A 27,700-nucleotide genomic window follows, 5' to 3' on the forward strand; every position below is an offset into this window, starting at 1 on the left:
GGATCCCCACCTGGCAGAGCCCCAGGCACTGCCGGGGGGGCCCCCTCCCAGAGGATGCTCAAACCCCATCACTTCCCACCAGTAATTCCACCACCTGGGACACAGGAACCCATGAGTAGCGGTCAGGCCAACTGCTTGTCCAGCTCAAAAGACAAGGCTGAGGCTCACATATCCCCAGGGATGTCTTTTGCGTGGGCAGAGCTTCTTTTCCTTTAAAATCTCCCAGCCATGCGACCGTTTCTGTGCTTCTCCAGAAAGGTGTGTGTAGTGTGATGGAAAAACCTGTGTATCCCAAGTCTGAGAAAAACATCCCTGCAGCTGCCCCACCAAAGAAAAGTCCATTATAAGTATGTCTTCCCTTCAGCTACAAATGAGGTCCGCTGCCCCTGGACCTGTGTCAGTACCTCCTCCCATCCCCACCATCCATAACCTGGTGTGTGACATCCCACTGTGGCACCTACCAAGCTGCCTGTAAGTAGCAATTCAGGAAAGGAGTGGTGGGGGAGGAACCTCTCATAATAATTTGCTTTGTTATTAACAGAACCTTGTGGCCTGCTCCAGGGAAGAGACAGTAGGCTGAGGTAAGTAGCATGTCTCAAAAGTAATTTTGATGTTTAAAGCATAGGCAGACCTTAGTTGTTCACACACATCAATGTCAGCAGCAGTGTAAGTGACTATTTTAGACTTTGGGCTTAAGAATTGGGGCAGAACACAGTCCTGAAGTGAACAAAAATCCATCAAACTGGGAGGTTTGTTTCTTCTCTGTCTTTCACCATTAAGCTTGGCAAAAATGCTGGGTGGCTGCATTCAGCCAACAGAATGCAACATGGCAGCCATATATTTTTAGGATGTTATTTTAGAGGGGGAAACAAAGTCTAAGGGCAAGACATAGAGATCTAGTAACTCAAACTAGCTATTTGGGGATTTCTGTGGCTGTTGAATACACCACATAGCACTTGGGCTGTCTTGTTGAATTGTGATATATGCTTCAGAGCAACAAAAAGACTCATTTGAGATTTTTTTATTTTTTCCCCATGTTACACAAAATAGCCTCTCATGGTACAAAGCTTGCATGAACTGATCAGCAGGAGAAGCTAAGGTAAGGGCACTCCTGAATGAAAGCCCAAGTTCTAGACTGAACTCAGATTTTCTTGAACTATAATCTCTGTACATAAGCTCCAGTTCTTTATGGTCTCTGCTCTGAACTGGAAACCAGAATATTTATCTTTTGAATTTTATTTTTACTCACTTCCATGGCTGTCAATTACAATGGCTTGAATATTCTATTCTTTCTCAACTTCAGGAGTTTTTGATCCTCCCAGAGAGATATTTCTCTGTCAGGCTTCTGAATTACAAGAAGACATTTAATACCCAGAGAGTATTCCCTTAGCAGTAACCTGAGCATCCAGTGCATTCACCACAACTGCTTTTAGTGTGTTTCCTCAGGCAGGGGAGAAATGTAAACAAAAAGGGAACTGTGCAACAGCACCTATCCTCTAAGATGTATTTGGAGGCCTGACCACAACCTGGCCAGCAGTACCAGCTGTCCCAGTTGGAGACCTTAGCCTCTTGAAATGTGCTACCAAAGGCTTGCAAGTGCACAAATTAGGGAAGTGGTATAGTTGTTCTTTGCGTTTGGTAGTGCACAAAACAGGGAAATGACCAGTGAGTGCTGTGCCTTGCACACTATGGGGAGCTCCATGGTTAGCAAAAGCCAACAGTCAGGAAGAAAATGGAAAACAGTTGGGAAGAAAATTGTAGTTGATGCCTGGCAGTTCCCATAGACCTTACCTGAGCAGCAGATAGTGGTGCCATAAGAGAAAGAGGCTGAGAGAAGCACCCAGATCCACTAGAAATACTTTGGGATTGAAATGTCAGGACCTGGATCACCCAAGGTTGGACCAGCCACCCAAGGGAAGGCACTGCTGGTGGAGAAAGGTGCTTGTTTAAGGGATTGTGTCATCCAGGTCACTCATTTTCTTTGCCTAGCTGGATTTGATCTCCCTGAAGCCAAAGGATGAGTTGTCCTCAGGCCCCAAGGGAAGGAGCTACTGGGGCAACCAGACTCCTGCCCAGCTGGGCTTCCAAACACCCATCCCACCCCATCCCACCCCATCCCATCCCACCCCATCCCATCCCATCCCATCCCATCCCATCCTATCCCATCCCACCCCATCCCAGGAAGAGCCAATAGATTGCATACATCCATGTTGCATACATGAGGTGTCCTGCCCTGCTCTCTTAGTTTTGGGGAAAGAAGTGTGGTAAGTAAGAACTCAAATCTGTTTCTTTGGGAAAAGCTGCCAGCAGCAGGTCCAATTTGCATAAGACCTGTCTGCAACAAGATGCTTTGCTGACAGGCATATGCTCAGTTTATGGAAATGCAGTATGTTTGAAGAACAATTCAGAAGGATTTACAGGTGACCTGCAATGACAGGTCATGGGATTGGCAGGAGCCATTCTTCAACACCAAACCTACCAGCTGAACACAGCGAGGTGTGGGGGTTAACCACATCAAGTGATGTTCTCATGTGTGATGCTGTGATTCTTCATCTCGCAGAAAATAATTAATGGTCTCTTTTTCTCTTCTCAGGAACAAAAGAGGTGAATCTGGAAAATTCTCAAGTCACTCTGTTTTAACTTAGGGAGATTGGTTTTGTTATTTTGCTCTTTTCTTAAAAGACAGCGAGTATAGGGACTCTGGAAAACAGTATATTTGAGCAATTTTGGAATAACATGTGAAGGAGATGAAGCAGGGGAGGGGGGAGAAGTCGGGCTTTTTGTAGGCTTTGTACCAGATATTCAGCTTCAGATACCTGAGAAGTTTTCAAGACAGTTTAACCCAGTAAACTGCTTACTATGGGTTTATCTGAAAAGACAAAGTAAAAAAAAAAGAGTACAGGTAATGTTTTCCATGTAAAGTGTTCACAAGATGTACTAATTTTATCGCTCTGGCAGGAAACTGAGGCTTTCACATTTAACGAAGCATTTCTTTTGAAGTCACGCTGAAGCGATGAGCATGACTGTGTCGCACATCTGCCTGTCTGCACGGGTGCAGAGCATTTTTACTTTTCTGAGACACTGTCGGGAGCAGGCCAAGAGACCTACGTATTTACCAAAACTTCATCAATTGAAGATGGAAAAAAGGTGGCTCTTCTCCCTCTTTTGTCTGTTCTCAGTGCCCAGCATTGCAGGTAAGCGTGTCAGCAGGGCGCCCTGACTCAGCTTGGGACAGAGGGTGGTGAGGGGCAGGGTGGCTTGTGCAGGCTGGGATCAGTGTGTCTCATTAGTGCGAGCTGCAGCTATTGGTAATATTGTTCTGTTTCCTGACAGCTTTCTAATAACCTGGTTATAAGGTGCAGCTAGTAAGGAGTAAACGCCTTGTGCTGACTAGCAGATTAGTTTATTCAAGATGCTTCACCTCTTTTCACCAAAATAATCACTGAGATGAGGTCACTTATATTTAGGGCAACATGTGCTTGTCTGCAACTGGCAAAAAGGAAAGCTGCTTTCAAAGAGCGAATAAAAAGTACCTCTCTCACACACACACATACCTGTGTATGCAAAGAGAGAAAGAGTTTGAAACACTTAAAGGCAAGGATATACTGAACAGCTGCAAGCCCTTAAATAGATTCTTTCCTTCCTCTTTCCCACTCAGCCCTAAATGCTGTGTTAAAGGCTTGAGAAACGAGATTGTCATCGGGAGTAAAACTCTCAGGAAAGTAGAGTAAGGAGAACTGCATCCCCATCATAAAGAATTTAAAGCAAAAACAATCTGAGGAAAACCAAAACAAAGCCTGCTGCTCGTAACCCTCTCCACCCCTCCCCCAACAGGCCGACCATATTGAATACAGAAGTACTTATCACCAGCTAGGAAGAAGAATTTTGTAGGGTATGCAGTTTTCCAGTTAAGAAAGGAAAAATTCACGTATTTGACGGGCATGGCAAGATGCATCTCGAAATCTGGCATAGGCTGTTCTTATTTTGTACATCACTGAGGCAAACTGGATTTTAAAAGGAAGGAAAATATTTCCTACGTATATGCATAGAAAATAAAAGTTCTCAGATGCAAAGAAAAAAATCGGATCCTCAAGACATGCACATTCAGGAAAGCAATATTATTTAGGGAAAAATGGGACTATTGGGTTTTTTTCCTCTGAGGAAGAAATCCTCACTGAAGTCACTCAGAGGTGAAAGTGGACACCACCATGCTTTTGGTGGAGATCAGACATCTAAATGTCTGGGAGTTACTCTGTGAAATTTCAGATGGAGCACAAGTATGGGCCGATGGACAGCATTTGATTTGGAAAAATAAAGTTGGGGAATAACTGGGCTCAGCTTCTGCTTTATCTATATCACTTGAAAGATTTGTGTTTACACATGGGCCCTCAGAGCTCCCATTTCTCTCCCGTGAGCACAACGGGAGTTTCCCACCCTCTTCCAGATACGAATGTGTTAGCTTTCCCAGTTCTCTCTCCACAGTCTGTACTGGTGGAGATCTGCTGTAAAGCTCCTCGCTGGAAAGCCTGTTGTTACAGTTGTAGCTTCTTCGTAGTTGTTTGTGGCTAAGGTACCAAATTATGTCAAAGGCGGCTTTGGATAAAGCTTTGTTTAAACATTACTTGCTCTGAAAATAGTCCTGTTTGTTTTTTTAAGGCCAGCCTGAAGATGTCATTACACAGACAGAATTGGTCCGTGCTTTGCCAGGTACTGATGTGACTTTGGTGTGCAGCATCCCAAAACGACACATCACCTATATAATACAGACACAGTGGTCCAAGACTGATGACACTCAGCTTACCAGAATAGCTGTTTATCACCCTGTTTATGGCACCCATTACTTCACCTTTCCTGAGGCTTCTTACAACTTTTCGGTGTTCTTCAGTACAAGAAAGTGCTGCAACTGGGATGTTACAGAGACTTTGTGTTCTCCCAATCCAAATGCCGAAATTGAATGCAATCAGTGGGCTCTGCATCTGAAAAATGTTACCACTTCCCTTAGTGGGTGGTATGAGTGCAGTTTTGCTACTTTCCCACATGGGACAAAGGCTGCAAAAATTCAGCTTATTGTCAAGGCAGAAGGTAAGTGACTATGAATGAGATGTTGCTTTTTTGTAATAAGGCAAGGAAGCAGGTGGGGGCAATATCAGAACAGATGAACACTTCTTGGTTGGTGATGGTGACTTGTTTGGGGTTTGCAATGGTGCTACTAAATGCTGCTGTCTACACAGTTTCCTATTTACCAGGCACTCTTTTAACTGTTGTTATCCAGCTTGTGATTAGAAAACCTTTTTTTTTTTTTCTGAGGAATATGAAGTTAGATAGGAAGACGATAAAAGTGGTAAGATAGGCAGTTTCCGCATTTTTGTTTTGGAGAAACGTGCTGTGGAGGAGACTGGAAGAGCAGCTCAGGATATGGTGGGACCAAGGCTGCTGGATGTCCAAACTGTGCTGTGCTGCTGCTATGGGTTCATTGCACTGGACACCAGAAAGAGAAAATACTGTTGTCTGGTTGAGGCTGAGGGCTGGCATCTACAGAGCATGCTGGGTGTTAGCTCAATGGAGGGATGCATGTCCTCACTGTCAAAACCAAACTGGAGCAAAGTTTAGGACAATCACAGAAAAGAGACTTGGCTGCCTCTATCAGCCAAAAGGAAGCTGGTAAGCAACATGACTTCTCTTGGTAAGTAAGCCTAAGGGGAGAGAGTAACCTCCAGGGAGGATATTTAAATTGTCCCGGCTAAGAAACAAAGGTTTAAATAGGGTGTGAATGTTTTTGACTACAAATTAAACAAAAGTGGCAACCATTAGTGCAGCAACTTTGGGAACAGCTGTTTAATGCCAGCAGTGAGGGCAAAAGTCCAAACTACTGTGAAGATGGAGCATGACAGGGATATTTGGCAAGCTTGTTGTTGTGCACATAGGAGACTGGATTTGGTGACCCCAGAAACCTCTTCCTGACCCAGGTTTCTGTTAACAAGCCAAGAAGGATTAAAGTAAATGCAACAAACCTGGCACAGTTGCAGTTCAGAGCTGCAAGGCCAACACGCCCCCTTTGCTTGTGCCCGGGGCTGTAGTTGCAGCACATCACAGAATCACAGAATGTTAGGGATTGGAAGGGACCTGGAAAGATCATCTAGTCCAATCCCCCTGCCGGAGCAGGAACACCTAGATGAGGTTACACGGGAAGGCCTCCAGGCAGGTCTTGAATGCCTCCGGAGTAGGAGACTCCACAACCTCCCTGGGCAGCCTGTTCCAGCGCTCTCTCACCGTCACTGAGAAGTTTCTTCTCAAATTTAAGTGGAACCTTTTGTGTTCCACTTTTGTACCCATTACCCCTTGTCCTATCATTGGTTGTCACCGAGAAGAGCCTGGCTCCATTCTCCTGACACTCACCCTTTATATATTTATAAACATGAATAAGGTCACCCCTCAGTCTCCTCTTCTCCAGGCTAAAGAGACCCAGCTCCCTCAGCCTTTCTTCATAAGGGAGATGCTCCACTCCCTTAATCATCTTCGTTGCCCTGCGCTGGACTCTCTCCAGCAATTCCCTGTCCTTCTTGAACTGAGGGGCCCAGAACTGGACACAATATTCCACATGTGGTCTCACGAGGGCAGAGTAGAGGAGAAGGAGAACCTCTCTTGACCTGCTAACCACTCCCCTTCTAATGTTCAAGGGTTAGGACCAGGATTGCCATAAGTGATGTTAGGGGTAGCAAAGGGCTCTCACTGCCTCTTTGGCCTGCATCTTGAGGCCAGACTGGAGGCAGGAGAGGCCTTGGTCTCCATGCTGGATGACATTGGTCCTGCAGCAGGAGGAGGTTCTGTGCAAGCCTCATCCACAGTGATGTTTAACCCAAGCTCCTGCTTCATCCCCTGATGGCCCCTGCGTGGTGATGGCTCCAAGCACTTCGGTGCTACTATCCCAGAGGCATAACACCTCAGGGGTAACTCAGCAGCACCTTCCTGCCCTGATGAACTTACAAAGACAAAATTACAGCCAGTGTCTCTGCACAGCCCATAGAGGATGAGTGTGTTTAAACAGTATATACTAGATAACTGTGTCAAGGACAAAGCTGCGACTTCACCTGCTGTACAGGGGTGTGCTGCAGTAGGCTGCCCTTTGGGAATTTTCCTGCACTTCACAGGGCAGAGGGGTTGGACCAAGCAAAGAACAGTGACGTACAAACAGTGCTGATAACCAGGTAAAAGCCTCCCATTCTTCTGGTCTTCATGTGATTTTTTTTTTTCTCCCTCTTTCTCATCCAGTAATAGCGCTGGTTGGGCATTGCTCCTTTTCTTTTACTGGTGCCCTTGGTTTATACTGGCATGTTTAATGCTGTTACTGCTGTCTACATGTCACACATGGGCAGTTCCTGTTCATATCAGCATCATTGTGGCTTTTTTCAGCAACTGCATGATGTAGCAAGCTGTGTGACTGAAAACTGCTTACTAGAGAAAACTGAAAAATTAAGTTTGCAACACACCTCTTGCAGATTTGTGTTTTAAGGTAACCAGATCTTCTGTAATGAACCACTTCCACTCAGAAGAAGGCAAAAGACCTTAATCCAGCCTTCAAGTGAGATGGAGAAGGGTGCTAGTCACTAATGAAGTACAGCTCCCAACTATATCAAACTGAAGTGAATTGAGATGTGTTCAACTTGTAGACACTGCAAAAACCCTGCGCAGTAGCAGGCCTACTGTAGGACTGACAAACACAGAAGGTCTTAGCCAACAGGCTGGTAATGGAGATTGGAATCAAAGACAGTGGCAGAAATAAGAACTGGGGACACGTGACTAAGAACAGGGCAGAGGCTGTTTGCAGACTGAGCTCCTGGGGCGACTACTCATCTTTGCACTTCTCAAATGCCACATGGCACTTTTGCACGGTATCTTGTCCCAGCAAAGTCTCCTGTGCCGTTTTCTTCCCAGGGAAGATACAGGTTTGTTTCCTTTGCCCTTTCTTTTCCTTTCCACATTATCCAGCCCCTTTAGGGCTCGTGCAGCCTGTGTCCCACTGTGACTGCTGGCTCCTCGGCTGCTTCACTCTATTGGAGAGTGGAGACAAGTTGGTTAGCCTGTTGGGTCTCCTGGGCAGCACTCTGGGTGCTGCTTGTCTTTGTGCCCCTGTGGCACAGGCTGCGTGCTGGTTCTGTCACTCCAGGCATGGGTGCCAAACATAAAAGAAATAACAGTCAGCATGTTGTAATCGGGGCAACAACCAGAAAGTCCCCACTGCCAAATAACATGACTGTCTGGGAATGATAGATATTCCCTGTCCCCTCAGGGAAAAAAAAAAAAAAAAAAGTAAAATATATATCTATTCTATCTCAATATGCAATCCAGAGCTACCAGAGGAGAAAAGTTCAAGAGTTTCGCTTTGGTGTGTGCTGGTGCCTGCCTGCAGGGTAGAGGGAAGGCAGGTCTGTGCAGCGCAGCAGCGGGCAGGCAGGATGCAGCAGGGAGGCTGCATGGGGCTACCACCTGATGCTGGGCTGAGAGTCAGAGAGATCGGTGCTCACCAAGGCACCTGTAGCATCTCCTGGCCATCACCACTGCTCTTCCTGTCCAGATGCACATGTGCACACAGACCCAATGTTTGGACCACATCTGTGCTCTGTTCAGTGCATAACCCTGCCATTCCACAGGTGGACTGGAGCCCTGGACTGGGAATGGGTAGGGCAGGAGATGCTGAAGTCCTTTTTTAAGTTGATGACAAAGGAAAGAGTGACAAGTTCTCTGCTTCTGCTCATGGGCAAGTTGGAGAATAACAAAAGGAGCACTTACACTGAAAACCAGGGTTAATCTTAACCTGCCTGACAGGCTGAACAACTTGCTAAGTGAAAAGGAGGTCTGCGAATATCTTCAGAGGAAAGGAAATACAGGTGCATGAAATTGATGTGAAGGTTTATTGCTGCAGAAAAAAAAGAAAAAGAAAAAAGAAAAAAAATTGTAAGAGAAAAATTGAAGCTTCAAATTAGTCTCATCTTCAAAATGAGACATCTTGATCCCGCAGTTAAGCAAAGTTTTTTATGAATTGCCAAAAAATCCATTTAAAGCCGTGAACTGGAGTCATGAAACTGCATCTAGAATCGAATGCAGGGCTTTCACTTAACAAATGTGTCTATGGGTAATGACTGAAAATTGCAGTTCCCTTCTAATAAAAAAAATGCCTGTTCCTTGAACAGAAGGCTAGTCAGCATTGGCTTTTAAAGCACAATGAACACCACGTTTCTGATTTTCCTTCTTGGGCTTTTCTTTTCGGTTGCTGTTTTTGTTGTTGCAACTGCAAAAGAGGAGCAGCACTATGTGAAGGAAGTGCGGTTAAACCAGACTTTAGAAATCCCATGCCTTGAGGACACGACCTCAGAAAATTTGTCCAATTACCCTTTGAAATGGCTAGTGGTAAGTATTTTTCATCTCTGGGATAAATTTCAGAAGGAACTATGGGGTATTTTTTGCAGATTGAAATAGAAATGTTAGACTTCACTGTGTTCTGCAGAATCTTCTAAACAAAAGGTATCAGTCGTGTTGGACTGTGATAAGAAAGAGAAAAAGTACAAACATACTTTGGCAACAAAGGCACCACAAACAATAGCTGTTAAAGAAATAAAGAGGGAAAATTCCATTTTAATTGCTTATAATTTTTCAGGAGTATATGCAGAACAGGTCTGTGGAAAGTAGCAAAGAACTTAGCAAATGTATCAGAATTAATATATTCCTTGTGTTGCATTTCTCAGGGATTTTTGCTGTAGTGAAGCTTTAGTATCTGAAAAATACATGGTTACTCCATAGGGTAGTGAGATATCAGGCTGCTTTGAAATAGAAAAAAGAAAGGGGGTGGGGGGGAGGCAACTACAATGTTGTTGTTTTTGTTAACCTCTGTGTCACAGATGCATACCAAAGACACGCAAACCCAGTTATCTAGCTAACCACATAAAAACTATTTTTAAGCAAATTGCTGTGAGATATAAAGCTAATTATATTTCTGTGTTGCATCTCACTTTCTGGATAAATATCTGTATGCATGTTTTAACATAACCTTTTAGCATTAATTTCAGCATGTAAAAATAAGTATCAGGCAGCAGTGTCCTCAACCTTTGCCTGTTAATTTCTACCTATTGTCACTGAGGAGCTGTAACTGTTGAGGGTTTTCTTAAAGATGATTCTCAAATATTTTAGGTTTTTTAGTCCTTTGTCCCTGCTCATTATCTATTTAGATGTCTCCTTTGCAGTGCATTCTTAATATTAAAATTCTTTAGGACATCCTTGTCCTTACCACTTTTTAGTGCTGTTAGTTCACTCTACAAAGTAGCAGATGAAGGGGAAGAAAAAAAAAAACAAAGGTCAGCACAATAATATATGTGGGTCACCATACATAATTTAGAGAATAGCTTGCAAATATGTACCAAGGCACAGATGTTCAAGATGTGCTGGCAGCACATACATCTAAGGGTGCATGAGGGCATTAAGAGACTTTTAGCTATTATTATCAGGTTCTAGCTATTTAAAATCTAAAAGAGCATGGATTTTTTTGGAATTACATGTTAAATGCAACTGAATGGGGTGTTCAGCACAACTTAAAGATTGCTACAATGAGAAAGCAGCTCTGTTGCCCTCTCTGGGCTACAGAGACCAGGGCTCATGGGACACAGCTATTTACTCTATAGTTGATTAGTAAGATGATGACCGCTGTTGGTTTTGAAGTTCTGAGAGAGAATACATTTGGAAAAAAATAGATGTTGCAAGTGTTCTCTTACTATTACATGATGCTGGGGCTGCAAGTGAAGATTTTAATAGTGAGAACAGTGCTGGTCTACAAAAATATTTATAGGGAGTGTCTGGTCTTCACACGTTGTGTGGGTCACTCTTTTCACAGGAGGAAAATGGCAGGAAAGAGGAACTTGTGACTAAGGAGCCCTCCTGCCCTGCAGTATACAGGAACAGCAGTGTGCCATACGAGCAAAGAATCTGCCTGGGTTTGAATAATGCTCTAAAGATTTTCCCCACCAAAATCATGGATGATGGCAGGGTGTTTTCCTGCCACGTGATGTACCACCCAGAGAGAGTCCGGAAGAGCAGCACCACCGTGAGAGTATTTGGTAAGGGGCTTATGTCAACTGCCCGCTTACTTGCACTTGGGAAGGTAACACTCCTGTCTGGTTCTGAAGGCAACAGCTTTTGAAATACACTGGGTTTTTGGTATGTATATATGTACATTGGGTTTTTTTCAGCTGCAATGAGTTAAAATGTTAGTAAATAACCACATACTTTTTAGGAAGAATTTGAGGCCATTCTTTCAATTTCTGACATCAAAAATAGTAAATCCATTACACACATATCAACACCACTGGCATGCACATTACCACTATCTCACCCTGATGTGTAAGCGTATGTTGGCACTTTGCAGGCTACAGTTAAGCACCTTGGTGATCAAGATCTCTATGCCCCAGTTACAAAATTACTGTGCTGTTTGTGTTTAGGAAATCATGGCCAAAATCTAGCAAGATAAAGCAGTTTGGAACTAGTGCTGTAAAGTCACATACTCAAAGGCATGTGATGTTTGCTGCCAAACGCTCTGGTTCTGAAAATGAGGTCCTGCCTAATGGTCTCAAACTATACAGGAGTGGCAGGGCCCATCTGATTCAAACACGTGAACTGGCATTTCATGCTGGAAGCCTTCTGCCTCTTTAGTTATTTGCTCCATTCCCTCTCTAGCGGCTTAGGAACCACTGTACAGCCACCAAGGTACAACCAAGTCAGAGCAGCGCTGCCCATGGGAAACTGGGCTATATTTTCTGTTTGTATAGCAATGAGTCTGGAAAGCATATTTCCAATGTTCCTAAAATGAATGGGTGCTAAACAGTGGGTGTCAAGAATCCTTTAGAATCCTTTGACTGTAGCTGTTTGCCCAAGGAAGCCTGTGACTTGGAGATGGCATGGATATGCAAGGCTGATGCTCTGAATGCAAAGAAAAATCCAACAGAGAGCAGAGAAAAAAAAAAAAAAAAGAGGCAAAACCTGTATCTGGGGTCTGTTGATCTCTGACACAAGAGAAATAAAAATAGACATTAGTAATCCGAAATTTCCTCTTGCGTCTGCATGATTCAGACATGGACTTACTTTTAAAAATCAACATTTATTAAATAGCTACAGCGTTGCCTGGGTAATCATTCAAGTATACTAACATACTTGAACTCTCTCTTCCATCCATCTCTGCTGATGCTCTTGCCTTGGTTTGTGTACCTGTTAGCTTAAAAGATTTCTTTATTTGGCTTATTCTCTGAACTACTGCATCACGTGCAGTCCCCTGTGCATGCACACGCATCAGCAGATTAGCACAATGGGAGAGAGGTGAACAAGAGAAAGCAACCGTGAGCCTTGGTGGTGAACAGCCTGTGATGCTCCCAGTAAGTGCTGGCCGGTTTTGGATTGGAGTGCTGTGCCATCAGCCTCTTTCGCTGGTGTCCTGAAGGCAGGGTTAGGTGGAGGGGTTCCCAGAGAGATGGTTTGTGGTGGGTGCTGAGGAAGGTCTCTCAGACCTCAGGCCAATAGAGTCCAGATCTTTGAGGAAGTGCATTTTTGTGCTTTTAGCCATTTCGCATCTGATATTTTTCAGGTAAAATAACTACTTTGGATGCAGTCTCACTCTTTTCCATTACCATTTGCTGAGGTCAGGCTGCTTACAACTGCATCATACCAGCTCTTCTCCATTTGCCTCACTTGTGCTGCAGTGGGAGAGCAGCATCTGAGAGCAGATGGTCCAGAGCTGCCCCTGCCCCAGCCCACAGGCCCCTGTCCTGGCAGAGCAGGAACGGGCAGAGAACAGGCAAAGACAGTGGCCACAATAACCCACAAAGCTCCAGTTGACATTTGAGCATAGACAAACAGCCACTTCTGATAACAGCACCTCTCTTGTTCCTTGTGCCAAAGCTGATCAGGGAGTGAAGAAATGAATGGTTATGTCCTAGCAGGTAGAACCAGCCTCAAATGGCCAGGGTGGGATCTAAAGCGTAATAGTAAGTGCATACAATGTTAATAGCACATTATACTGGTTATATTTGCTGTCATGGACATTAGAAAGGACATAGCTAGAGGACCAAGGCCAACTGAGACCTGGGGAGATTTTCTCATCTCAGCAAGCCAGCACTCCCCCATCACCCAAACACTCACGCAACCAAACCCCACAGGCTGAGGGGCACGGAAGAAGGGCAGAGACAATGGGTAGCCGGTGTACCACGGTGCTGTAATAGGCAGGAGGAGGAGTGGAAGGTACTGTCACCTGGGGAAAGCTCCTTGTCCACATTCCCTCTGAAAAATGCTTCGAGGCTAAACACACCATAGACAGTGCAAGTCTGAGGGGCAGCAGTGGCACTTCCCACAGATGCTTGAGGTGGCCTGAGTACAACTGAGAGCTGGGCAGGAGAGGATGGGGAAGGCACGAACAAGTTTCTCAAGCTGGCAGTCTTGATAGGTTGAGTAAAAACAGACATTCAGTCTAGAGAGCTTTTTTTAAGAGGGTGCTTTTGGACTGAAATGCTTAAAAAATATTTCTTTTCTAGAACAGAATTCTTTTAGAGACAAGTTTCTGAGAAAATGTATGGCCTTTTCATGTCTAACTTTGCCAAATATTGATTTCTCCTTTTTGTGAGAGTAAAAGCTTAGCAGCAGAAACTGCTATACTAAATATTGAATTTCTGCTAGACCCAAAACATTGGTAAATATCCTAGCAAGACAAATGAATGTCAAACTGTTAACAGGGGCTGAGATGTTAAATGGAAAATATCTATTAGATCGTTCAGAGCTGTGCTTGAGAGCTGCCTGCCAGAATAGTTACCCAACAAACATGCCTTCTGAGAAGCAGACAAAGGCATCCAAGACAGACGTGGAAAAGCATATATGTTCTCGCAAAAAAAAAAAAAGAAAAGGAGCAGGTACTAGACTAGATACAGATACTAGGTTAGATGTTATTCAGCCTCCCAGCCAACTTTTAGCTGAGATTAGAACATCCAGTTTATCAGACTTTTTCTTACGTCTGAAAAAGTATGGTTGTATTCTGCCAGCCCCACTACCATCTGTACAGTTTTGGCAAGGCAGAAACAAGGATGAAATCTGAAGACATTAATTTTCTGATAGAAAGAATTCCCCCCCCGCCCCCCCAAAAATATAAATTCCACCTAAAAAGGTAGCCTAAGTCCAGAAAAACATAAGGTCATGATATTTAAATGTAGGTTACTCCCGAGCATAATCTTCCAGGAAAACTATGCAGAAAATTTGAGATTAAAAAAAAAGGCAGGAGAGTCCTTGGTGGATTCACTGTATAAAACAACAGGGAAACCTGAGCAGTTCAGCTCAGAGGGGAATGTAATGAACTGAGGCAAACCCACATCAATTGACAGTGTTAGGAGAAAAAAAAAAAGAAAAAGAATTCTTAATGGTAGAGATTAAGTGAGGTTTAGGTTAGAAAGGAAGAACTACATATCTCCTAAGCAATCCAGGGGCTGCACTTGTTTCCGGTCCAGTTTTAAGGCTCAGAAATGTCCAGAAGCACAATTTATCCAAGGCTTTTGAGACTTGCTATATGTTAGCACAGTTTAAACAGTCCTCACTTAATAAATCAGTTAATATTTCTGCAAATCAGTGATCCCAATGGCTAATTCAGAAATGCCAACTTGGAGAGGCCTATGGTACCTGACATCTTTTACCTATACAGTCAGATGCACCTAGAACCAAAATGCTGCTAAAACAAAAGAAAACTCTTTTTCAATTTCTTGTGGATGTGTCCATCAGAGATGCACTGCTGTGACATGAAGGTGAGCTCTGGGCTTCCTGGCAAGGCAGGAAGTGTCTGTGGTGTGAGTCTGTCACACATCTGCCCAGGCGACAGCATGTGGAAAGCTGGTACCAAGGTCAGACAACGTCTTTGGGGATGGCTAAAGCCTTTACAGATGACTTTGGCGAACACCTGGAGAAACCTATAACTGGGGAGTGTTTTGCTTCAGCAGGCCAGGCAAGGGTGGCTTTGCTGCCCGAGCTGTGACTGCAGAATGGTTTGAGCTCGTTTCTCCAGCAAAGCCACCTGAGAGTTAGTTTAGATAGGCAGTGAAATACGTTGCGGATCTTGTGGTAGCAGCTGCTGATACATGCTTGTAAACCACTTCCTTGACCTCAAATCGGAGCTGTGCAAGTTTCTATCTTGTTAGGTGCGTAGGTAGATGCACAATTTAGCTTCCACTCTTTTTATGAAACAAGGCTGTTAAGTCTTGTTAGAAGTTGTTACTGTGACCTTTTGGTATCCATTACACTAACACATTTCTGTTTGCTTTCCAGCCTACCCTGAGATCTCTGTTAGCCTGCAGGAGGGCTCAGCTGGCACCTCACAAAAGGTGAGCAATTTTGGAGCAAAGAGTAATGCCTGTGACTGCCATCATGCCATCCCAGCAGGGCCAAGCAGGCTAAGCTGAATCAGCTATAGGTGAGACCTCCAAACTGACCGAGCTTACAGGGTGACAAGCGAGTCAATGACTTAATGTCAGACATCCATGCCCTTTCTTCTGAGAGATTCCCACCTCCACAGCAATGAACTGCTTCAGTGAGTACAAACTGGAACTAGCTAAGGGCTTCTCCATGGTGTGGACAGAATCTGGCTTTGCTCTAGCCCTAGGGAAGTCTCCAGGACAGGGTTGAGTGGGTGTGAGAAGTCGGTGGTGTTGCAGTGGGCTGCAATGCTCTCTTTCCCTCCCCATTTGCTGGCTACCGCCCAGTAGTCTCAACCTGTCCTCTCCATACTGCTTAAAATCCCCCTCTGAAGAAGGCCATCCACTACCTGGGATGCTGCTCCGAGAGGCCAGGCAGTGGCAGCACCCACCTGCCACACAGCCCTCCTGGGGACAGGGAGGAGCAGGTCCTGCGGGAGTGGTGCGCAGGGCACCAACATGGCCTTGTGTGTCAATGGAAAAGTGACGGTCATGTCAGGCATAATGTGTTGTGCTGCATGCAGAACTAAACTGGAGCAATCAAATGCAATGGCATGGCTGGATCTAAGTCTGAGGGCCCCTATTTAGGCCTGAATAGTTACGCATGTGGTTTGGGGCCTTTGCCTTTCATCACATGCTTGGTAATGGCGAAACCTAAAGGTCTGCTGTACCGCACTGGTCATTCTTAGCATAAAATCTATTTGTGGCCCATAAAACTGACTAGCAAAACACTGTGACTACTAGCTATGGCACTTTGCTTCCTGTTGCATCCATCCAAGCTGAAGCTTCTGATCCATGAGAAACCCAAATTAAGAAAGTTTTCCTTGGAAGCAGTGCTTGTAGGCAGGCAGGACCTTGTACTAACCATCTCCACCTGCTTCAGACAAGCCATGAGTCAGTTGGTTCTGCAAAACCCGTATAATCTTTTTGGTGGCCAATTTCCAGTTGTAGTGTTGTACATTGCAGGCTTTTGTCTGCACCGTCCTGCTGAGCAGGCCAAGGGGTGTTGCTGTCATGGGACCAAGCAGGTGAAACTCTATCAAGAGCCTTTGCCTCTTCTTCACCTCCAAACCAACACCAACTCCTTTCCTTCTCTTTTCCTCCCTTTTTTTGCAGGGCCTAAATCTACTTTGGATGCTAGATTTGTATTTCTTCATAGGATGTATTTATAAAAATATTATGAACTAAAAGTGCCTGAAAAATAAGGGATTAATGAAGAGAAGAGAGGGGAAAGCAATTACACTATGAGTTCAAAGGTTGTTTACCATGACAAGGAAAGCATTTCCTATGTGCAGTTTCAGTCTTCATACTGACTGATTGATTTCTGCTTGCTGAAATGCATTAATCTTGCTTTCAATGAAATGTGTGAACCACTTTCTTCAAAAGTGGGTGCAAGAGGGTTTGTACTACATCAGTAGCACCTGCTTTTTTCTTTTTTTTTCTTTGTTTAAATGGACAAGGCAATTTCTCCTAGTGCTATAAGCAGCTAAGTAAACATAACTGGGAATATCCAGGCAGTGTGAGGATGAGATGTCCCACCCTGCTAGTGCCCAGCCGTTTTATCCAGCCTTGATTTAGAGGTCTTTCCCATCTGTTACTTGATGGAAAATCAAATTGAGTACAGAGTTTTTTTGAGCAACTTGCATACAGCCAGGACTACTGAATCTAAAGCATGCAATTCTTTGTGACTTCTCGAAACCTATTACACATCATGCCCTCTACAAGGGTGTCTAATTTTGTATATTCAACATAGCATTGTGCTAGGCAGTCATTTTCATGGGTTTTGTCTCTATCTGCCAAATGAAGAAAGGATTTATACAGCAATCAGGAGGCATCTCGTTCTGCCCTCACACACAGCGTGCCCATTGCTGATTCCACTGTTTCTCCATGTGGGTGTTTGTCATCAAGGTGCTGGGCTGGGGGCAGGAGGGTGGAGGGTCCCTCTATATCTCTCCAGACATAGCACAGGGCTGGAGGGTGTTGGAGGCCTGTCACACCCCAACCTGGCCCAGGGTGATGAGGATGTCCCTGGACTCTCATTCAATGGTGTCAGCAACTGGGAAAACAGGATAGAAAGAAATGCAATGAAGAGGAAGCAAGTGCTTCCTTCCCAAGCAGGATGGTGAGCGAATAAGCTCGGTTTGTAAGGGATTTTGGAAGCCGGCAGCTGGGTGAGAAATGCCAGAGGCTAACGACTGACTTTTGCTGCCCACAGCCAAACATGAGCTGCGTGGTGAGGAAGGCATTTCCCAAGCCAAGCCTTGTGTGGTACGTGGACAGAGTGAGCCTCATGGAGCAGACTGGAGGTAAAGTGACCTGTCCATAGGGCAATGTTGCAGCTGTGGAAGTGGTTCCAAAGAAAAGTGATAGTTGCTTGTCTGCTCCTGCTGCAGGGAACCTGTAGGTGGCTGTCAGGGTGAAGGGGAGGATAAGACCTCAAAGGAAACAGCTGGCAAACAGCTGTGGTCATCACTCCCTGCAATTGCCAGGGATGGGAACAGCAGCTTGGCATAACTGCACTGCTCTTGCCAAATCTTTGATAGTGTCTCAGGAAAGAAACCTGCTGCTGTATGAGCTTGCCTTTCAGTATCACTATTTTGCACAGCTCTGATTTATAGTATAGAGCATAATAAGAGGGTCTTGCAGCTTTTCTTTGTTTTCTTTCCCCAAGAAATTTCTGTTGAACAAGAAGACTCACAAGACAGTGAAGGTTTCTATCAGCTGAGATCAACACTGATATTGCAAGAGACCCACCAGGCACATAAGACATTCTCATGTGCATGTCTGTTTTCCTTCCTCGGGAATGAAAAATTGAATATTTCATCAGAAGAAATATTTGTTTCATTCGGTATGTTTTTCATAGACAGGACATATCTGAAACATAAAATACCAAGAACACCAAACGTGTATTTTCCATTTTTTAAAATACTGAAGAAATGCCAAGTATATGCAGGGGTTATTGTACAAGTTTGTCATATAGCTTCAACTTTGTGGTTTCTTAGCTCAAGTCTCTGCTCAAGTCTCTAAATGAGCTAAGAAACTCCTGCACAAACATAAGATGCTTGCTATCTGTTAGGGAGCACCTTGCTGCACTTCCCATACCCAAAAATACACTAGCTTAGCCACACAGCACCAGTAAGACTTCATAAATCGTGTGTTTCTCACTGAGCACTCCTGGTAGAAAGTCTGCATATGCAATGCAGCTTTCTGGAAAATCAAACCCTTGGAGTCAGGGCTATGTTGCACATTATCAATGAAACCTGCAAAAGGCCCCTAAACCATTTTGGGCAATAGAGAACCTCCTCCATAACCTGTACTATAAGAATTACCTACGAGATTAGGGAACTGTGGGGAAATATGGTCTCAAGCAGTTGCTGAAAGCCAGAGACGTGGCAGTCCAAAGGTTTATGGCATTCCTGAGGATGGAGGTTGGCCAGCAAGAAGGGCTAATTTCATTTAGCACCCTCTTGTGCATGCCTAGCCTTCAGGCGCAGATGCACAATTACACTTGTTCGGTTGGGTTTTTTTACTATGTGTGCTCCTTGCTGCACAGATAGTACAAATGAACTGCTGGACCCTTAGGTGACCTGCTTGCAGCTCAGCTGTGTTCACCTCTGTCTCTGGATATGCTTATTGGTATGTTTTTCCACAAAGAAAGATTGCATTAAAAACCAGAGCTTATTCCCCTGGAAATACAGCTTCAGAGGAAAGACAGATAAATAATCATTTTTCTCCAAAATGACTCATTTCACACAATTTGCAGTTTTGTAGAAATGTGTTCAAATCAGAGAGATGTCAATTAAAGAAGTCTACATTCTTGCCTGCAGGCTATACTAGCACTAAGATAGATCCAGATAGATCTGTATAAAAATGTTAATGTATTTAGATGTGACAGAAAGGAAGAATTACATTAATTCTCAACTATATTCTGTAAAGGTGCCATACTAATGCACAGCATGACACAACCCCCAAAATAAATTTTCAGCCTTTATAACAAAAGCCTAACTACTTTTAAGAACTCCTTTCATTATTTTTTTTTTTCTCCACAGACAATAAGTCTAATGAAGCCTCATCCCAAGCTTTTACCACCGTGGCTTCAGAAGGTAGGATAAATTAGAACACAAAATAACGGGTTATGTTAGAGGTGTGGCTACAAATTCCTAATGCTGTTGGAGAAATGGTTTTGCAAACGTGGATGGGTATTAAGGTACCCCTTTCTGCAGCTATGACTTCAAAGAAATTACAATAAGCAGATATTTTAGTGATGTAATCTATCATAATTAAGCCCAAGCATAATTAAACTCCAGCCTTGAGGGGCACTTAAAGTTATTTCTGATTCTTCAGCTGGCATTTGAATATAGCTCTTTCAGCATCAAACTGATAATTAAAAATAACAGCCCTACTAATGATTCTACCTTCTGCTTAAACATACAGCCAAGATCCTCGACGCTTTTGCCTAATTAAAGAACTGAAAGTGATATTTCTTAATTTGTGTAAATTTGGTAAATCTGCTCTCTGCCCCTGCAAGTTTGTCTTATTATCAGCTTATTGCAGACAGACAAATTGTTCCCTCTGCACCTCAGCTGAAGCCTTTTGGAGACGCACCTCCTGCAGTTGTTTGCTCTGCTCTGCACAGGGGGCAGCTGCGTTCTAGCGCTGCGTTACATGAATGCATCTGAGAAACGCTGTAGACAAGCAGCATGGAAAGAAGTCTGGTTTTCTATATGAGCTTACTTCTGTGAGTGCAGGTTATGGCAAGACCTGGGGGTTTGGGCAATACCCTGCTGGGCACCAGAAAGCCGTTCCAGGTACTGGGTGTCACAGAGAGAGAGGAATTTTTCTTTCGCTGGCTTCTGCAAGATGATGTCCCAAAGCAGCCCCTGCAGCTTGTGTCAGGTCACCACTCTGCTTCACCTTGAACACTCTGTAGTGACATACTGGCATAATGGGATCTGGGCACACCTCGAGGTGCCCCACTACTCCTGGTTTTAGACCCGTTGCATCTTTGATAAGGGATTCTCTTGAGGAGCTATCTCCTACAGAATTCTTGTTAATACAAGATATGCTACGATGCAATGCAAATGGAAGAGCAATGCTCAAAACAGTCAAAGGAGGTACAAATGGTTGCAAAAGAAAGCAGCTGGGAAGCTGATGATTATGCTGACATATGGTCTGCAGAGGGTCACTCCCCGTCCAACACCCTCCCAACATGCCTGACCACTCAGAGGTAATTGGCCTGCTTTCCCAGAGGTTTTTCTAATAAGACATGTGCACTTTCATGGTTCAACTCCCTCATGGTACCCTTTGGGGACATTAAATCCTTCCTCCTAATCTACTCAGGAGATACTTTGCCTGAACCCTCGTGAAAAAATAAATAAATAAAAATGAGACAACTCTCTTACCCAGAATGTGTAATACTGCTCAGGCAGGACAGTGTTTCTTATGTGCTTTGCTGGCTGGATAACAGTCCTTTAATTACAAGGAATTCTCTCCCCTTTCTCTCCCCTCCTTTGAGGACTCAGCTTGCACTTTTCTGTGCAAAGTGTCCCTGAAATTTCCTGTCAGGGTTGCAGTCTCTGAAATGTCTCGTGGATGGAACTATGCAGGTGCCACCACCAAGTCATGTGTGTTATTTCAACCTGCATGCCAATAAGGTGCCTATGTATAGGATAAAACCGTGTAATTCATTTCTGCTTTTGGAGCTGAGGTGCAGACTGGAGGTGCCCGAGGCTTCAAACCTTTTTCCCCCAAACCTTTGTCTCCCTAGGGATTTCACAGGACATTTACCTCAGGTACTTCTTGTTTCTATTTGGATCACTTGGTTGGGTTTTGCATTGAAAGATTATTTGGAAATTAAGCGTGATGCACTCTTACTCTTGAACCCTTGAATGACCCACTTTTCTAAAGCAAAATAAACACCTTTCTCAAAGTGTTTGCTTTGATTTGTCGTAGGCCTTGGAAATTCAGCACTTCCATCAGCTGTCATTACTACCTCAGGTAACAGGGAAAAAAGAGCCTTCTTTATTACTCTATCAATAGATGTATGATCTCTGCTTGACCTGTGCTTAAATGTCATGTACACAGAGCCAGAGGCGTGCTGGGGAAAGGTCAGCGTGCTCTGGTATGGATGGAACTTGTGTGCTGCTGGACAGGAATTTGCAAGCTACGGAGTTACACACGAAGAGATCTGACACAAACCTTGCTAAAACTGTCATATTAGGACAGCATGTAAAATGCATGCTGAATATCACATACTATTCTTATGTCTTTTTATAAAATGGAATTAAAACCCCTACACAACTATGAATAAATTTGTCCTATTATGACAAATTATGAGAAGTCCATGTGGCAGAAAAGTTAAAACCATCACTTTTCCTTGGCCCAATATTAGCACATCATTCCCATTCATTAGTGGCATAAGATAAATAACACTGTTTACCAGAGCACACATATGGGTAACCACATAAAACTATCTTAAACAATTGAGAGGAAAATCTGCAAGAGTAGGTGATCTCCTGGGCTTATATGGCTGCTGTGTGTTGTCAGAACCATTTCTAGCAAGGCCCTGGATAGGCAGGGGATCACCACCATCCCACCATCAAGTGCATAATCCACCCCATAGCAGTTAAATTGAACCCTGTGTATAAAAATGTAAATAAATAACACACACAGCTAACCTATATGAAAGTCTCTGCATTGATAAAGTCAGCTGTCTCTGATTGCCCCTTGAATTTTTGGGATGTTGTCTGAACATTTAACTGTAACTATGATAACAGAATTCCTGCCATGGAGTCTATGTTTAATCAACAGTTACTGCAAGCTCTTTGATCTGGGTTGTTTTATGATCTATTAATATTATTTTTAAAAGGCCTTATTGACTAAATGTGAGACTGTGTAATCTGTTCGTCTTTAGAGCATCACTTGACATCTTTGACCTCTCTGGATTTCACAAGTCAGGCAAGCTGGGCCTCTATTTCCACAACACAAGGTAATAAATATTTTCTGTATTACTTCAGGAGTGTAAGAGAAAGTTACATAAACACAATAACCATCTTGCATTTTTTGTAGCAAACAATTTAATGTCTATTGAAGCTCTTTTCTGAGTGCATTGTACACTAGGAAGTCCACAGTTCAAAAATCAATGCATGAGAAAATGATCTTAATTTCTTTTTCTTCTAATGCTCCATTCAGGATATGTGCAGTGATTTCAACAAGTGAATAGACATAGTGTATATATTTTTACAATACATATTCCTTGTATATCTTTAATTAAATATCATACAAAAATAGAATTACATTAGAGCTAGAAAAAGTGCAACCCAGACATCTGAGCACAGGAGTACAAATACAAAGCACCCATAAACATAATATTTACAGCAGGTGACTCAGCTCAGTGATTTGTTCTCTGGGCTGGTGACATCAAGGCCAGGGAAGGTCAGGCTGACTCACTTGAAAGGATTTAACGTCACCCCTCCCTAGGAAGAGGTTCATGCACCTTGAGGCAGGCAGCAGCCTGAATGGAGAGCAGGGGAAGCTCTTGCCTGCGGAGCAGTTGGGTTCCGATCCCAAAATAAAGGGTTGATGCCCAGCAAAGCGCATTTTCTTGCAGCACAGCCTGCCTGTGAGCAATTTTTTCTTTGAAGTCTCTTTCTGCGTTGAAGCCCAGCTGTTGAACCCTGTAGGACTGGCTGGTTTTAAGCAGCAGTTAGACAGGCAACAGCAAGGTATGTGCTCACTGCTACGAAGTCTGAATAAACACAGGCATGGCACACACTCCCATTTTGGAGACGAAAAGAGCCCATGCAAAACGGCAGCACAGGCAGCATGGGGAAGAGGCAATGTGACAAGCTCGGAATTGATCCACCATTGCAGCAGCTAAACAACAATTTGGCCATTGGTAGTTGTGGGAGCCTTGTTCTCCCCACATTCACCATCCCCCCATCCCCCCAAAAAAAATCAATTGCAACAGACTAACTTTCATGAGTCTATGGGACGTTGAACATCCTCCTTAAGCTGTGTAACTCAGTCCTGCAACCTGCACTTAAAGTAGCCTACATTAGGCTATAGCAGCATTTATCCAGAGATGAGCAAGTAATGCAATGGGCAGTGTGTGGGGTAATGCTGGCAGAAGAGGCTGAACACAAGGCTTGGTCCTCCCCCAGCAGAGTGCTGTTTGGGAGCTGAATCACTCAACATAAAGCCCTGGGTCATGACAATCGAGATACTCCAGGGGAGGAGCACATGTTGCAGCAGCACTGGGATTAAAGTGTGCTGCTTCTCATACTGCCTTCCCCGTCCCCAAAGCACAAATACTTGCCCAGCCTGGCTGACAGAGGAGCAGCGAAGTGTTTGCCCAAGTGGACTGAAAGCTGTTTTGTCTCAGCAAACAATTTCACAACAAAGGCTATAAATACACAATGTGAACAGAGGGGATTATTGCTGGATCATACATCTTCACTGATTGAAGAGGTACGAGGTCAAAGTCACAGTATGAGCTGGAGCTGAGCCATTTCTCTTCTGTAAATAGTCCAGGAAACATCTCCCTTTTAACCAATGCCCCTGACGTGTGGCAGTCATGGTGTGCCAACCATGGGTTAGTGCTTCGCCTCCTGTCTCGCTGCTGGTTCCCACATCAGTGCCACCATCAGCTTCTTGAGCAGACCCCTTTGGGCTGCAGCTGATTCAAGACAGCAAGTCCAAGTCTACCCTTATAAAAAAGGGGTTTGACTAAGTTCCTGTTGTTTTGCAAGTTTTTAATGAAATACAAGAGGTGGCTGGGAACTGATAAGAGGGAAGAGTGCACAGAAATAGACTGGAGAAGGAGAAGGGGAGACAAAACCAAGGCTGTTAATACTGCAGGCTGGTCTTTGCTTAGTTTCCACAATAGTTTTACCTCTGAGCCCAATGAAGCTCAGGCTTTGAGTGCTGGGTTACTGCTGCATTTCACCTTCTCAGGTTTGTTCAGATGGCTTAATGATGCTTTTTGCAGAAATGTGACAGGTGTTAGGAAATACGGATTGTTTTTAGTAAATGTGAAATTGTCCTCTTGGGAAAATAGAGGTCTACTTGCTAACTACCATCTGTCTGTGTCTGAATATCAGATAAATATCTAGTTCAGCTCTAGAATACTTAGCACTTAGAAAAAGATTAAAGGAAAATGTTAAATAAGTTGGTATTTGGCACCAGGCATTGCAGGTGTGATTCCTGTACACTAACTTCTTCAAAATTTCTCTTTTCTTGTTCAGAAAACAGTTTTGTCTCATTGGAGCTGGCAAAATCCAGTCTAAATTCTGATTTATGTAGGTTTGTTTATAAGACTCTATTGCCTTCAGGTCGAAGCAAGCCAGTGCACACAGAACTACAGAGTTTCAACTGAAACTCAGCTGAAATCCAAAAATGCATGCTTAAATGACCCATATGTTTTCTCAAAGTTTATTCATCTATCTCACCAAACTCCTCTTGAGTTCAGCTTGTGACAGACTAGACTCAGAATTTTGTGGTGCATGTCTGAGCAAAGGCAGCATCTCAGGTAGCAGGTTACAACCCTTCGACCTCTTTAGTCAGAAAACAGGGAAGAAAGAGGGAAAAATGAGCAAGTGAAAGGGTCCTCTACAGCAATTTTTACAAGCTTGTATGCTTTTCAGCAGGAGCACTGATTTCTACCACAGAGACAAAAAGCTATACCAGCACCACAGCATTCACTGAGAGTTTGGCAACAGCACGTGAGTAGATGACGCATCTCCTTTGCTTCATAGGACTATTAACAGGGGAGCTATGTAGCTAAATGTAGGCTGAGGGAACTGGGGCTGTGTGGCCTGGAGAAAAGGAGGCTGAGGGGAGACCTTATTGCTGTCTACAACTACTTGAAAGGAGACTGTAGCATGGGGGATGTTGGTCTCTTCTCCCAGGTAACAAATGATAGGATGAGAGGAAATGGCCTCATGTTCTGCTAGGGGAGGTTTAAATTGGATATTAGGAGAAAAAAAAAAAAAAGTTTGTGAAGCATTGGAATGGGCTGCCCAGGGAAGTAGTGGAGTCACCATCCCTGAAGGTGTTTAAAAGACGTGGAGATGAAGTCATTAGGGACATGGTTTAGTGTCAGAGTTAAGTTATGGTTGGACTCAATGATCTTGAGAGACTTTTTCAACCAAGATAATTCTATGATTCTAAATACAGGTGCTGCACATGCGTCACAAATTTAGCGAGTGTTGGGTTGCAAATCTACAGTGATCTAGATTATCTTGCAAAAAGTACAGGAGCAGGTACTCAGCTTTACATGGTCCTCAGTCTGTGATACCTCTGCCAAGAATATTAGCTCTGTGGTGCTAATTTTCAGCTGCTCATTGATAGTCACCACATCATGCAAAAATTATTACTAAACATGGAAAAATTGTGTCGAAGCAGAGGCCAAAAGTCGAGTGGCGTAATCTGTACCAGCTTGTCAATACTTCACAGAAGCAATTCCCCTGCTGAGTTGCACTGAGTTAAAAGAAAAAGGCTTGAGTCTTTCAAGCTGTCAAGGATTTGCAGCAGCAAAAGAAGAACAAAAAGCGTTTGAGTATCCTAGTTTTATTATATGTATTTAATTTCATAATATTAAAATTGAGAGAGTTACTTGGCAAATGTAGTGAGTACTAAGGGTAGTTTATAGATGAAATAAATTACTGGAGAAGCTGAAGAAAATCACAAAGTAGCAATGAAGTCATGAGATAATATGGGGCAATAAAGGCTAGCTAATAGAACATCCAAAGGTAGCCTCATTAAAGATCAATAAATCAATAAAAAAAAGACCCTAGGGGAGGACATTTTTTCACAAATCTTTCCCTTTAGAAAATCTCTGCTCTGCAGGAGAAAGCTAGGAGTTACTTTCTTTTCTAACATCTTGGTTTGTCTTTGTGCTTTCAGAACAGGCAGAGCCTGTCAATGCACTTTTGCATTTGTATGACAGCCGTCTTCTAGCTGAAGTGCAAATGCAGCAGCTGCTTTCCATTTTCTGAATATATTTTTTGGCAGCATAGAGCACACAACCACGCAATTAGACCAAAACCTTGTGGCAACTTCTAATGCTTCACAATCCTGCTCTGGCGTGGCTTGCTGGTTTTGATTTTTGCTGAAACTGTGCTGAATTACGCTGCAATCTGTGGGAGGTACCATGCGTTGCACATGCCTTCCCTACTGCCATGCCCTCCTGCCCACCAGCTGAGGACTTTGAGGGTCTTCAGGCACATGGATGTAATTGAGGGCAATCTCAGAGCAGATGAGGCCTCTGAGGCCTACCAGCCTACTAGCCCCTGTCCCTGTGACCTCCCAGCACCACCAGCCTCGTACAACAGGGGTTACCATTACCAGTTCAATCCTCTGATGCTCTAACACAAGCTATTATACAGATAAAAAGCAATGCTTGTCAGCATGCTGTATAGAGCACAGTGTTATGAGATCTCCAAGCGTATGCCTTTTTTTTTTAATATAACTTTTTAAAATGTCATATTTACCCATGCTTATCCAGATAAAATTAAACACCCAATAAACAAGGAGAAAATGAGAACTGAATTGAATTAATGTCCAAAACTCTCAGTGAATTTTTAGAGTGCCCTAAAATTGGACTGATTTTGATAAAACTTCTTAATACATACAGATATTTATTTTTATACACACACATGCCTGTGTGGTCAGTTTCAATCAGAAGCAGCATCTCACGAGAAAGAAGTTTTCCTGGGTCTGTCCAGTTACCCATTTACATCATTTAAACAATGGATTGTTTTTCTCAGATTTTGAAATCAGCAATTATACTAGAGACTTTCAGGTATCTCAGCTATTTCATTTGTTGTTTGCATCAGAGAAAAGTGAAGGGAATAAAATAGACACAGTTGAGTCTAATGAAGCAGTCATGTACAGGCATGTGAGATAATTGAAGGATATTATTTCTTTTTGTACAGATTTGAGCAATTCCACCACTGAATCCCCTCAAAGCCTCAGGAATGCCACGCGCTCCCCTGAGAATACAACCCTGGTGCATCGTAAGTGTCGTGGCAGCTCTGGAAACACTGTGCCATTGTCTAGTTGCATATTTTAGCTATTATTTTGTAAGATGCAAACAGGAATGTATCCTTAGGCAGCACTGATCTTAAATGTAGGTAGCTTAGCTGTATTAGGAAAGGCAAAATATCTTCCTACAAACAGATGAAAGATGATTTTTGTGGTTCAGACACAGTACTTGACAGAGG

General features: G+C 43.5%; 1 protein-coding gene across 2 annotated transcripts in view; it reads left to right on the forward strand.

Annotated features, from left to right (window-relative positions):
* Nucleotides 1-2,862: 2,862 nt before the first annotated feature.
* Nucleotides 2,863-27,700, forward strand: part of CD96 (CD96 molecule) — a 28,692-nt gene continuing 3,854 nt past the window's right edge. For both annotated transcript variants that reach the window (XM_071803653.1, XM_071803654.1), the window contains exons 1-12: nucleotides 2,863-3,194; nucleotides 4,657-5,082; nucleotides 9,296-9,405; nucleotides 10,880-11,102; nucleotides 15,331-15,386; nucleotides 17,692-17,782; nucleotides 18,148-18,324; nucleotides 19,526-19,579; nucleotides 21,429-21,473; nucleotides 22,390-22,464; nucleotides 25,121-25,198; nucleotides 27,413-27,493. In XM_071803653.1, the coding sequence (XP_071659754.1) occupies nucleotides 3,014-3,194; nucleotides 4,657-5,082; nucleotides 9,296-9,405; nucleotides 10,880-11,102; nucleotides 15,331-15,386; nucleotides 17,692-17,782; nucleotides 18,148-18,324; nucleotides 19,526-19,579; nucleotides 21,429-21,473; nucleotides 22,390-22,464; nucleotides 25,121-25,198; nucleotides 27,413-27,493 (1,597 nt within the window). In that variant the 5' untranslated portion in view covers nucleotides 2,863-3,013. The remainder of the gene's footprint in view (nucleotides 3,195-4,656; nucleotides 5,083-9,295; nucleotides 9,406-10,879; nucleotides 11,103-15,330; nucleotides 15,387-17,691; nucleotides 17,783-18,147; nucleotides 18,325-19,525; nucleotides 19,580-21,428; nucleotides 21,474-22,389; nucleotides 22,465-25,120; nucleotides 25,199-27,412; nucleotides 27,494-27,700) is intronic.

The sequence above is a fragment of the Patagioenas fasciata genome, chromosome 1, assembly GCF_037038585.1.
Source record: "Patagioenas fasciata isolate bPatFas1 chromosome 1, bPatFas1.hap1, whole genome shotgun sequence".
Classification (NCBI taxonomy): domain Eukaryota; kingdom Metazoa; phylum Chordata; class Aves; order Columbiformes; family Columbidae; genus Patagioenas; species Patagioenas fasciata.